The 13671-nt window shown below is 39.1% G+C and overlaps 1 protein-coding gene across 6 annotated transcripts in view; it reads right to left on the bottom strand.

Annotated features, from left to right (window-relative positions):
* Positions 1–10380: 10380 nt before the first annotated feature.
* COBL (cordon-bleu WH2 repeat protein) overlaps positions 10381–13671 on the bottom strand; it is a 156556-nt gene continuing 153265 nt past the window's right edge. For all 6 annotated transcript variants that reach the window (XM_031503982.2, XM_077785100.1, XM_077785068.1 and 3 more), the window contains one exon: positions 10381–11679. In XM_031503982.2, coding sequence (XP_031359842.1) covers positions 11662–11679 — 18 coding nt within the window. In that variant the 3' untranslated portion in view covers positions 10381–11661. The remainder of the gene's footprint in view (positions 11680–13671) is intronic.

Below are 13671 nucleotides of genomic sequence, written 5' to 3'. Positions count from 1 at the left end.
TCTTCATCCTCTGGCTGATTTTCTTTGAAGCAGACAGGACAGGGGAAGTCAGCAAAGAGGATATCCTGTATGAACACAGACCTGGAAACCAGGACAAGCAAGAATGGAGTGCTTTGCCCAGGGTCACGGAGGAAGTCTGCGAGGAGGCAAAAATGCAATCCAAGTTTACTGTGTCTCAGGACCATTCTGTTCCAAACAGGGAATCATGGCCAGAAACTGCACACAAACCAGGGAATTTTAGCTACTGGACACATACCTATATTGTTTTGTTTGTGTGACTGTTCCAATTTCCCTAAAATTGCCACGAGTATTTTAGAAGCTGGACTGCTACCTTTTCAGCAAAACACATCCAAGCCTGGGAAAGGGCCAGCAATGGAGCTGAGGGTCCATTATGGCAGGACACTGTACCACAGGGAAGGTGCATCACACCTTAGTCTGAAACCACTGATTTACATCTCCCTTGCAAATCCCCAGCAAGCCTTTACCCTCTGTGGGTCCCCTATTTCCTCTTCACCCTGAATCAGTTTTTTGTTCTGCTGATAAAGTAATTATCTTTCTTTTTTTCTTTGACCACATTGGGCACCCTGACCTTGCAAAAATGAGACAAAATACCACACAGGGACCTAATGATTTAAATATGAGACTCCACATTTCATCTTGAAATTCAGATGATCTTATTAAAGTGTGGAGGGAAAACAGACAGAAGTACAGCCTTTTGTGTTTGGTTGGGTACATGTATTATTTATGATGTAGAATGAATGACTGATTACCTTGAATCTTGATATGTGAGGCAAATGAAGAAATGTTACCTCTTTATATGCAATGCTACAGGAAAGTGGTTTCTTCAAACCTCTGATGTGGGAAAAGCTGGATTATGGCACATTTCATATGTTGGATCTGCAGCTGAAAGGTAAACAGGCAGAGTTGATTTAACAACAAGGACCTACAGTCATCTGTGGGGCAAATTCTATTGTATTTAACAGTATGGTACTGGAGCTGTCTGCCCAGTATTTGCTGATTAACACTCCATGTAATGGCAATGTGATTACTGGCAGAGCAGTGACCTTCACCCTTGCAACTCAGCTTCAAGGGCCATAGAGCTCTGCAGCTGAATAATAGACTCATGTCTGCAGAAGACTTCAGTCGTAAAAATCAAGGCACTTCCTTTACTTCGTGATTTTCTCATAATGGCCATCAGGATAGCAGGTGAATTAATCCATTTTCCACACTGCCAAAATGACCTCTAAATTATTACAGACAAAGAGAGGAAGACTGAGAATTCGCATTTGGTGGGAAAAGACTTGGGTCACCAACTTGCATACTCCATCTATGATGCAGTAAGTAATCACGCTATCAGCAGGTATTTAAAATCATTTCCAACCCATTCTTTAAGTTACTTTTCTTATCACCTAAATGGAGGGGCCAACTCCATTTCTGAGCACAACTAGAGGGTGTGAGAAACAAAGTTCTTCCCTTCCCTTCCCTTCCCTTCCCTTCCCTTCCCTTCCCTTCCCTTCCCTTCCCTTCCCTTCCCTTCCCTTCCCTTCCCTTCCCTTCCCTTCCCTTCCCTTCCCTTCCCTTCCCTTCCCTTCCCTTCCCTTCCCTTCCCTTCCCTTCCCTTCCCTTCCCTCCCACAGGAGTCCCAAGAGCAGGAGCTTGACCATTTCCCAAACACCGCTATGCACAGCTCAAGCATTTTCCTGTGACATACGGTGACCTGTGAGTGTTGCCTGTCTTCCTGGTATGTTTACATAGAGCATATAAAAAAGGACAGAGACACACACACACAGACATACTCCAGTGATATGAGTTTAAACATAACTAGAGTTTGCAAGGCATTCTAAGGTGAAAGGCTTCACATAATCACTGACTACCCTTAAAAGTTGGTTTTTTTTTTTTTTTTGGTTTTTTTTTTTTGTTTTTTTTTGCTTAACATACACTGTCTGTAAGTGATGACAACTGAATAGGCTATTATCTTACAGGATAATGGCTCTGCTTGTACATCGTGCTGAGTTAAATTGGAGATACCCAGGTGTGAGCAAGGGAAGGATGTTCATTTCCAAAGCAGAGAGACTCACAGTGACAGGCTTCTGCTATCAAAGCTTTATTCCTTTCATGTAAAATGAACTTATGAAGACTTTGTAAAAGTAACTCTTCCTGTTGCAATGTGTTACAAAAAATTGACTCATATCTGTTGTCTGCTGCCTCTAGGTATCAGCAAATACATGGACTATTTTAGCAGACAACTACAGTAAATGAAAACACTCCTCTTCCACCACCAGATTTTAATAGCCTCATCCAGTATCTAATATCTGAATAATCTCATGGACTTTCTGCAGCTTTTTGGCACAGCAAGGCACTGGCTGCCATGAGGGCTTTTCTGCATGGAAGCTGTGCTACGGCAAAGGCTTGGCTACACGCAAAATTGTAACTACACTAGCATAGTAAAAATGGTTTAATTTCCCTAGGGTAGAAACAGTTATACCAGTAAAAAAAGCTTATTTGTGCTTAAATTTCTATTTCCATACAAGCAGTATAAGCTGTACTAGTATAAAGCACTGTTGTGCCAGTACAAATGTCCCCAGCTAGTGGTTCTATTGGTTTATCTGTTTCAGTAAAAAATACCACACCTTGAATGGAAATAGCTGTACCAGTACAAAACCTGAGTCCCACAGGCCTAAGCAAAAACTTTCAAGACATCCTTTTCCCCCCTCACTCCTCAATACTATAAAAATTATCTGATTAGTAATCTGGACAGATATTTTTTGAGCACTAGTTTGAACTACCTTTCAGTACTCATTGGCAAATGTGGGTCAAATATTCAGTAGCCTGACAGCATGAATGACAGTGCTTGCAGGGGATATTTTACTTTAGTCCTCCTTATTCTCTTTTTTCTCCTTTTTAGGCAGCAATTAATGTCCTGTATAGACATACTGGTGTGGACAGGGGCTGTGTGAAAAGCTGTGCTCACTAGGGCTGCCTGAGCACTGTGCTGACTCAACATCCCTTCTCCTGGAACTGCTCATTGCCTCTGGGGCCACTTTGGGCTTCCCTGCCTGACTCCGCAGCACAGCCAGGGGGACAAAGTAGGAGAGGATGGTGCTGACAGCTCTACCCACACCCCACAGACAGACAAAGGAGTTTCAGAAATCAGGCAGACCAAACCACATGGCAGAACCTGTTCCCTTAAAAACAGAAAAATGCAATCCTCATCATACTGGATACTGGTCTCATGATTTTGTGGGTCTGACTCATCATTCTTCATCTCTGAAAACTCTGCCTCACACACTGAAAAATAAAATCTGCTCCTAGGCACAGGTCAGGTAGAGCTGGGGTGTATTTTTTTTAAAAATCAGGTTTATGTTTTCCATTTGGTATTTCACTGGCAGACTTCAATGCTGGGCTGGTTTGTTGCTGTGGAGAATAATATTACCTGCTCTTGGGAGAAATCTTCCTCAGCAAGTTAAACCCATTTTTTCTTAATGCTACTTTTGATAATTGGTGACAATTCACTGTCCTGGGCATATGAAGCAAAAGGGCGTATTTGACATTGTTGCTAACAGTGGAAAACTTTCTTCTGGTTAAAGGTACACAAAGGGAACTGTTTGAAATTAATTTTGAAATCTCATTCACATTGCATATTTAGACATGTAACATGAGACCTGCATTCCAAGGAAAACAAGAAATCCTCACCTTTTGTTCACAGTTTTGGGAACATGCAGCACGTTATTTCCCTGGGTTGGGCTCTATACTGTCCGTTAGCACCAGGAAAAACACTCTGGAAATGAGGTACTGCATCTTGCCCCATAAGCCTAAGAGCAGCTCTTCTGAACCAAGGCAAAAAAAAGGGGGGATGAAGGGAAGTACAGGTTGTCCCCAAACCCTTTATTTTTGTCTGTGCAACTACTGTACTCACCACATTTTGACTTGTTTTGAATTGGGATTAAAATCTTCAGTCTTTCCACTGCGAGAAGAAGCACAAGTTGTGAGCCTGTGCTGGTGTAAGGCTTTTCCTTGAGAACAGGACTTCTCCTGTGCAGGGTCATTTGTTGTGAATTTTATTAGCTGAAAATAGTCTCCATTGCCTCCCAAGTGCAGTGTGTAACACAAGATCCACTCTTTGCAGATCATGCCTGGTGATTTAGAACGTGCAAATGATTTAAAATGATCCATTGCTCCCTCCACCTGGTGTTGCCTGCCTGGGCTGCCATCCTGTGTTTACATGGGGGCTAATAGAAAGATCCTTGTTAAGGCACTCAGGCACTGCTGAAGCAGCAGTATCAGGAACCTTCTCCTCTTGGATCTTCCCTTGGGGATAACGGGCAGTACAGCTACAGGTGGGCAGGAAGCTGTGATGGACATATTGGCTATTTAACTATCAGGGAACTTCTACCACACAGAAAATCTGTTTTAAATTTAGCAGCTGGATTCCAAACCCCTCTTGTATTGTGTGTTTGTTGGAGATGTGTCTCATTACAGACACAAGTACCTAGGAGCATTATCTAATATTTCATACTTAATGCATTTGAGAAAACAGATAAAAACACAAGGGCATGTTGAGTTACTAAGAGAGGTTGATATCAAGAGAGAGTGAATTTGTTTCTTATATGATCCATACTTGCTGTATTTATTATATGGGCCAGGAAGCTGTATGACTTGGAAAACAGGACCAAAGGATGGCACAGGAATCCCAGGCTCCAGTTCTGCCTCTGCCACAAACAACTTGGGTGACCTCAGGCAAGTCACACGACTGCTTTGCTCCCATCCTCCTCTTCTGACTTTTCTAGTTTGTAAAGGTGTTTGGGGCAGGGACAGTCACTTAATGTGGTAATTGCACAGTACCAAACACAGCAGGACTCAGGAGCTCAAGCCTTGTATTTACAAATATAAGTAAATAGTAATATAAATAGAAGGCATTCTGCCTGCTCAGCACACTGCTGCTGGAGAGGATTAACCCATTCCAGAAGTCCAATGTCTTCTTGACCGCTTTGATGCCAGGACAAGATGAATAAAACATGCTACTCATTACTTTTAAAAAGCATTTGCATAAAATATATTGCTATATTTTACTACATTTTCCTGTTATGCAAGCCCACCTTTATGTGGTAAGATTTATTGCATGCTAAGATTTATTGACTTATTTCAGCATGGAAATGACTATTAAGATTGACCTGTCAGCAGTTTTTAATTTAATTGCTCTTTGATCCTTCAGCCTTGAACATATTTGCATTTGCAACTAAGCATCTCTTGGCAATACTTGTAGAATACAGCAGAAGCAGTCGCTGAGATGCAGAGTCCTAAGGAAGCCTGTGAGTTTCTCCATTTCTGGATGTGGACCATCTTGAGTTACCGTAGGTTTTCAATCTCATTTCACAAGTATGCTTACAAGCATGCTTTTGGGTGGCAATAATACTCCTCTCATTCCCTAATCTTTTGATCCTTTTCTGAATATAGAATAGGCGCAATCTCAAAGGGAACAACTTCCAGTCTGAAACCAAAACCAGATATATCTACATCTGCCCGTATTCTGTGTTCCCTGCCCACATTTAGTGAATTAAAATATGTCTTAGGTTGCTCTGTAGTATAAAGCCAAGGTCTGGAGGATTCATGATTTTCATGGCATTGATATGGAAATGTATTGCATAGCCTCCTCTTCTGTAGGGAAAATCAGCAATACTGCACAACCTAGTGCAAAACTGACCATTTGGAAATAGGATGATCAGGACTATAAAGGAGAGTGAGGATGTGGAACTTCCCTCTCCTGGAATGAAAGACCTGCTCTGCTTCCCAGTTTGAACCTGGAAAAATTATCTCTAATGACAGATGCATAGGATAAAACTAGCAAGCTTTAACTTGTATAACTGGGCTTAGAACACTTTGTACGAACATTGGCCCCAGTAGCAGTAAAGCAGTAATTTTACATAACAGAGAATTGTTGCTAAATTATTCATCAACACATAAAAATATAATTCTTTGCAGTTCTGCAGTACTGGCTGCCTGCAAATTGCCTCTGACAGTTCCTTCCATAAGTTGGGAAGTTTGGAACATTAGCAGCGAGGCTAATGAATGAGGAAGCATGCACTGTGCAGGCAGCCAAACCACTGCTCTGTGTTTGGTGTTGTTGGTTGGGAACATGCCAGGTACACCCACCTCCTGAGCTAACTGAAGGACTGAGAGCTGGATTTTATCAGCAAAAGGTCTATACTGGGAAGAGTTTTAGTCTGGTCTTGAGCATGCTAACCCACCAGGTAGCTGTATCAGCAGAGATATGTGCAGTTTCAGGATCTTGTCAGTAAAATTCAGATCTATCAGTAGTTTTGATGGACCTGCTGCTTACTGAGTCACCTCCTGCATGCCCTTTGCACTGAGATGTTGCTGGGGCAGGGAGGGCTGCAGCTCTTTGAATTACATGTGGCTTATTCCTAGATTCTGTCAGAAGGCAGATGCATCTTTTTCTGTCTCCCTTCACCATTATCATTACCTGTGGCTTAAGAAAATGAGATTGCACTGGCAACTCTGGGTTCTGTAGCTGGCACACACTGGATCATACATCACTCTCCACCTCAACTGTAGTCCACGTGTGGAGCTTTTGCTCATTGCTGCAGCACAGGCATTTGGTTTCCAGTCTCACACTGGCTAAATCCAACCACATTTTGGCTTGTCACAAGGCAAAAAAAGCCCAAACCAGTGACACAATCCATCAGTGGTGCCACCGAAATCAGTACCCTCAAGTTGTGACCCACTGACCCGTGCCAAGCACTACTAGGGACAGATGCCAGTGCTTCTGACAGAAACCCCTCTGTTGAATGCATGGAACAAGACAAAGGAAGCCCACGCCTATTTGCACTATGTTTGCTTTGTCCTTTCACAGTAAACACAGGTTCTGATGTAGAAGACAATAATGTTCCACAGTCTTGTTCTTTCAATAAGGTTTCCTTTTCAAGCTCCTGACTTGAAAACTGGACAGTGGTGTTTGTGTATGAATAAATGTCCTCTTTCAGTCTGGTGCTCAAATGCAACACCACTATGCTTTGTTCAGGGGAAAACCTTTTAGGGCTTCAAGCACAATAATGACCTCAGAAAAGAGACATGCCATGTACATGCTTTTATCAATTCACAGACAAAAAAGGAAAGAAGGAAAAAAAACCCAAAGGAAAAGAAATTGGCTGAAGATAGAATTATATGGAGCTGGATTTGACATTGCTTCCAGCAGTGACTGTGTATAGCTGCTGTGACTGCGCCAAAACTTAGTCCCTGACTTTCTGGAAGTTCCTATTTTACAGGACAAAAAAAGCTACTGTTAAAAATAGAAAAGGATCCCGTGGTAAAGATGCTTTTTTAACTATTCCTGACCTTCTGAAATGACGAAGGAGACTCTGCGCGCGTGCTCCTGTACATATGGAATGAGTGATGGGAGGGAACAGACTATGGAAGAGAGCTTGTTCCTAAACTCCTTAAGTGTGAAAAACACAATATTCCTGTTAAGTAGTTCTATTTTCTCTCTCTTTTTGAAGTCTTCAATACTGCAATAAATCAGAAGCTGTTTAAACAAGAACAAAAAGTTGGTAGACTAACAGAGGATATGGGATTTTGGTATCTGGTGCAGCATCAGTTAACCTGCTAGTATTTAAGCAAATGATATTTATTTAAAAAAATAATTATATTTGATAACCGTAAAAAAAAGGTACCTTTTTACTCTTAGAAAAGGTCACCCATCCTACCATACTTTGATGAAAAACCCTGAGAATGCAACTACATGGAAACTTTCTCCAGCAAAACAAGCCATCAGGTATGAATCAAACTCCACACCACACTCAGTAACAAAGAAGTAAAGCAGTGATGCACAAAATCCAGGTAAGCATTACTGAAAAATCAGAAATTTGTTTCATTTTGTGCTTAAAAAAAGAACTTTATCATTGCAAAGGTAATTTTCTGCAAGTGGGGAAACGCAACCATTATGGCAGCTAATGCTATATAGCAGGGGCATGGAGTATTTTACTGTGTGTGCTCAGCAGCAACAAATGGAGTAACAATGGGAATAGTCTAATAAATCTTAACAGAAGTCTCATAGGCAAAGCATGTTGGTGCACATAATACATATGTAACCCAACAGAGGATTAGAGATGAGAAACAATACCCACAAATAAATACTTTACATATGTAAAAGTTGCTAATTAACGGTTGCAGAAGACAACTATTTTTCATATTGCACCAACAAAGAACAAATTTATAAACATTTCATTCAGACAAACTGATTCAAATCAAGATTTGTGCAAATCTTTGGATTAAAATTAAACCTTGTGCTTAATGCTAAGCAGCACTCAACAATAGAACTGCTTCTTTCTTTTCTGGAGAAGTTAGAGGGAAAACTATTCAGGCTGTCGTTTTCCATTGTTTCATAAATTCATCTCTTGTTCTCTTTCTTTCTCCTACATACTGATGAAGTGCCAATTTTTGGCTGTGCCAAATGGAACATAAATAGTACAAATCACCTGTATGAACTGGGGAAGTAGGACTGTGCCATTTTTGAAACTCTGTAGATTGATGTGCTTGTCAAGAGGTTCTTTGGTCCAATAATTTGCATGACTAACATAAACAGGCTGTCTTTAAAAAAAAAAAAAAAAACTATAATGAACTCCTCTAAATCAAATAGCTTGTGCAGACAACCAGTATTATTTAAAATCAAATATCTAATCAGAGATCGAATGATGGTTGACTTAATGGTTGTTGATTACTCTAACCTCAAGTTTAAAAAATTAATAAAAATGTCAAAAAAAGGAAGGAAGAAGTAGAATTTTTTATTTGAGACATGAGATTGGATTTTTTTAAGCTCTGAACATTGAATTACACCTATACAGTAACTAAACATATCAAACCCAAATTCTGCATTCAGTTTCTGTGGTGATACCATTTTTTCACTTAATTTCATTCTCTTACCAAAAAAAAATATATAAAGGGCTGGATGAATCAGGCATATATCTGGGCTTTTCCTCTGGTTGAACTGAGGCAAGAGCATGTGGGGACATTCTAGACAGAGAGACACTAAGGAAAAGGGGAGCTCCTGTCCTTGGAGTCCTTCAAAAAAGAAAGGAGCTTGCAGTCTGTGCCATGACAGGACATGTCAGGGTGTAACCTGGGGAACACACACATCTCTAGACACAGGCTGTGTCTGCACTAGCAAACAGTGTGGGAGAGCAAGAGCAGCCCTATAGATGAAAATACTTGGTGCTGAGAAGGCCATGTTTTTACCAGACACATTTCAGGGTTTTTCTTTTAACTCAGGATGAGCTAACCATTATTACTACTAAAAGCATGAACAGAAGGTTACTATAAGGAGGGGTCATACTGGTAACTAGACTTCATTATAAACAAATGGGTTTACAGTAAAATCTACTAATTTCTAATCTAAATTCACCTGGGGTTAAATTGAGCTCCTACCAAAAGTTCAACAGCACCTGGATGACAATTTAAGAACAGACACAATTCTCATGAACATGAGAAGGGAATGAATACCAGCCGAGGCTTCCTACTGTAGGTAGCTGAACTCCCCCTCCATTTTTATTTTGAGTTGTGACTGAGCCATCAGTCTTTGTAATTTTTTTTTTTTTTGCTGTCAAAATGACGTCTTGTAGCTGTTTTTATAGCTTTTACTCAGAAGTTTATCTATGAATAAAACTTAGAAAATTTTGTTCTATATAGTGTCAGCATCCAGAACCATAACCTTTGCATTGTGAAAGTTAGAGGATGTTATTGTCCAAAAATCCAGTTTTGAATCCCTTCCATAGAAAAGTAAGTACTTATATAACTTATTACACTAAAAAGGTGATAGGAAGAAGGGCTATGCACCCAGAGCCTTCAGACAACACTGAGAACAAGCAGAAGGAGAGATGGACCAAAATTTGCTTGTAGCAACTAGCCAAAAAAGGAATATTTGCTGCCCTGGGGAATATCTACATCATCAAACTTATGAATGACTGAATCCTTTCCTGTGATAGCATTTTCAACATGGTACTGCTTCGGTCTCTAGCACACTGAGAAAATTTTAAAGGCAAATGAAGGATAATCACAATCAACAGAGGTGATCTTATTTATCATAGGGTGCAACAGAGCACCTTAATTCTGAATATATAAGCTTCCTAATCAGGAAATGAAACATTACCAGTAGCCCATCATTATTGAAATGTATATAACTCACATATTGATCCTAGCAGGTGATTTCTACTGCACTTCTAAACTGTTAGTTGTCAGCACTTTCCTGGCTTGAGATATTTTACGTTAGACTTGAGATACTGAACATAGCATACAAGTTTGCTAAAGTCCATTTCTAGTTCTAATTTCTTTCAGTATATATTTGACAAAAAAAGAGTCTTTAAAGTCATGTCAGGTTTTGATTTTGTTTTTATTTGTGGCACTAACAGACATCAATATTTTATAATATATAATATATAGTCACATTAAATGCAGATGGCTAAATATTCTCCTATTTTCAACAGTCCATAGCTATACATTTTAAATTCCAGCTTAAAGAAAAAATCTGCCATCATTGTATTCTGTGATTATAAAAATGTAAATGTACAAAGTTCCTCTTCTTCAGTTTCATTACAATATAGGAAATGTGAAAAAGCATTTTCATTTGTCCTTTTTAAGTTAATCAATTTAACGGAATATTTTCAAAATATATACAACAACAACTACCAAAGTAGTTAACATGTGAAAAAAAATGCTGCTATAAATACTTGTGAGACAACATACAACAGCCATATGCATTAGAAACCAAGGGCCAACTTATGCATGACCTGAACAATAGACCACAAAAGTCCTGGTTACTGACATAAACCAGCTCCACTTCATTTTACAGTGCAGAATGAATTCTACATCTTGGACCTCTATACTCTGAATCGTATTTATAACCTTCACAGTCTGTTGCAAATAGAGATCCTTTAAGGTGGCTCAATATTTTTGAAGTTCCATGTTTGTTACCAGGGTTCAGCATATCTCTGCACATTAGCATTCTATACGTCATACCCCATAAGTAAATTTTCAACAGACACTGTCTCACATTCATTATTGATTGCCTGCTTTCTCAGAGCTCCAGCAGAGATACAAAGTTAATTTAATTTTAAAAACCAGTGACCCCAGCATATGACAATTTAGGTATTGTAACTTTTTTCTTGTGATTGTTTTTTATAGATCTTTACTCTGGTTTTCACCCTAATCGCTTACAGCCCTTCTTGAAATCAAAAAAGAAGCAAGTGAATAGTTTGAAATAGTTACATATTTTTAACAGATGGAAATGAGTATTTCTTTTCAGACAGCTAGCAAAATTTTTAGTTTTGCCCATAAACACAATTAAGTATTAACAGAGGACTGCACAGTGTTTATATTCTTATTAACCTGCCAACAAGAATAGTTTATTGGCAACCTTAAATATTCAGAGGCAAAACACAATTCCTTGGCACAGAAGCTTTACAGCAGAGCAACATATTTTCTCCTTAGAACCATTATGCAGGAACACACAGAAAATTAACTACAACTTATTTTGGCTTGTAGTCAAGAGAATAAACTAAACTTCTTGATGTTTTTTGCCACTTCAGACTTTGAGCTATGATTATGGGTGCATACAGGGTTAGATTTTCCAGTTACCTATTCTTTTTACATGATTCAAACGAGCAGAGGGACCTGTAACAAAGAAAAGCACATGATCATTCAAGATATTTTTAAACCTCCAACTGTTGACATTGCTAACCAAACATTCTCCCATGGGGCTGTTTTCAAGCTTGGTTTCTTCATCTGCTCCTTGAGACTTCAAGAAGCTTATCTGCTTCTTTTTCTAGCTATATCACTTGGTCTAATGAAAAGTGCTATTCTTCCCTAAAAAACCCACACCTCAGACATCCTTAGCTATCATGTTTGCAATTGTGTTATTTTTGGAGTATAGGTGATGCATTTTTCTGTGAAATTCCTTCATTTTGTGGAATGAACAGAAGCCTAGGCTGTAAGCATGCAACATCTTTCAGCCAAAATATGTTCTGTTATTGGTTAGCTGTCACTGGCCATAAAAATGAATTGATGACTACTTTGCTTTCTGATTGAATGAAGGAAACTCCCAGTGGCTTTGATTCAGGAAAACACTTTATACAAATGCTTATCTTCCTTCCCAGTCCTCGGGTCATCTAAGCATATGCTTAATTTTAAATACATATGCTAAAGTGCTCTTCCAAACTCAGAGTTGCTGAGCTTCGATTCTATCAGAGATATACATTAAGGTCACCACAAAAGCTGAACAGGAATAATGCATTTGATCAAGTCTAAATTTTCCATTTGACCCTTACTTTTGAGGAAAAAAATAGGTCATGGTATAAATTATTAGCAAGGTGAAGAGTTCAAATTATATTTTATCTTCCAATTCAAACAGAGTAACAGCATGCAAATGCCTGTCTCTCACTGTTCATGGGAACTAGAATCACTTTATAAGCTCATTTAACTACCTGTATATCAAGCTTGACGAACCTTATCGTTGGACCTCCTGCCTCATTTCCAGCACACCAAAGCCTACATCAACTGTGGCTTTGAGTCTGTAATTTCTTTCATTGCACCCACAAATACTGATAATAAGAAGCAGTATTTGTTCATTCACAATTATACTTCTCTGCTTATGTGAGAACAGTCCACTGCTTGACATAAAGGTATGGAACTAGGCCATGCTTCCTAGAAGACACTCAATATGACATAATTCTGATTAATGCATTACTTGTTGACAACCAACTCTAAATTATCCCAGAGAACACAGGGACTCCTTGCAATTGGTGCAGTAATTATCTTACCTGGCTCCTTTGATTGCCAACAGAATGATACACTGCACGTATCAAGAACTGATGTGACCTAATGCTGATGCCAAACATCACCACAAAAGCTTGTGGGAACTGTGATGGAGCCTAATTAATTTTTAAAAATCTCAGTGAACAAACAGAAAAAGCTACTTTGGTGCAATTCCAATCTTTATTGGAAAATACATGGAATTTGCAGAATCTCCCTTGCACATACCATTAAAAAGTGGTCTGAAGCAAACACTTTAACAAGAGCAACAGCCTATTCTTCAGAGATATAACTTGCTTTCCCTATCATGTGCAGACAAATTCCCCTGCAATATTTCTACCAAATCCCTGGGTACAACTCTACCTAAAATGAGTATATGGTATATAAGCTAAAGCAACTTTTATAGCTTCCCTTTGTTGAGTAAGATTTTTAATCCTGCATGGACTTGTGCTGCAACTATACCTACAGCTAGATATCTAATGGGTTATTTGCATGTGTAGTTATGTTTTTTTCCACAAATAGTCATAGTAAATCTCAAGGCAAGTTACATAAGCATAAAATACACATCCATTGATATAGAGGATTTCAGATATCTACCTACATTATTTTGCATTTTATGAGATGGCAAATAGGAGCTAAAAACTGCACATGGAGATTTTAAGTACGTGATACTATTTGACACAATTTAAGGAAAACACTAGTCCACTTTTAAAATCAGAATGTTAAATAGTACAGCTCTATGACCTGAGTTCTGTCCACCAGAATTAGCCAAAATTTGGTCTCAGAGGAGCTGTTTACTTCCTAGATCAACTGATTCTCCTTTGCTCATGCAGCAGACCCCATGACTGGGACAGA

The sequence above is a fragment of the Lonchura striata genome, chromosome 1, assembly GCF_046129695.1.
Source record: "Lonchura striata isolate bLonStr1 chromosome 1, bLonStr1.mat, whole genome shotgun sequence".
Lineage (NCBI taxonomy): Eukaryota > Metazoa > Chordata > Aves > Passeriformes > Estrildidae > Lonchura > Lonchura striata.
Note: the sequence above shows the minus strand (reverse complement) of the source record. Positions and strands in the feature narration are given on the sequence as shown.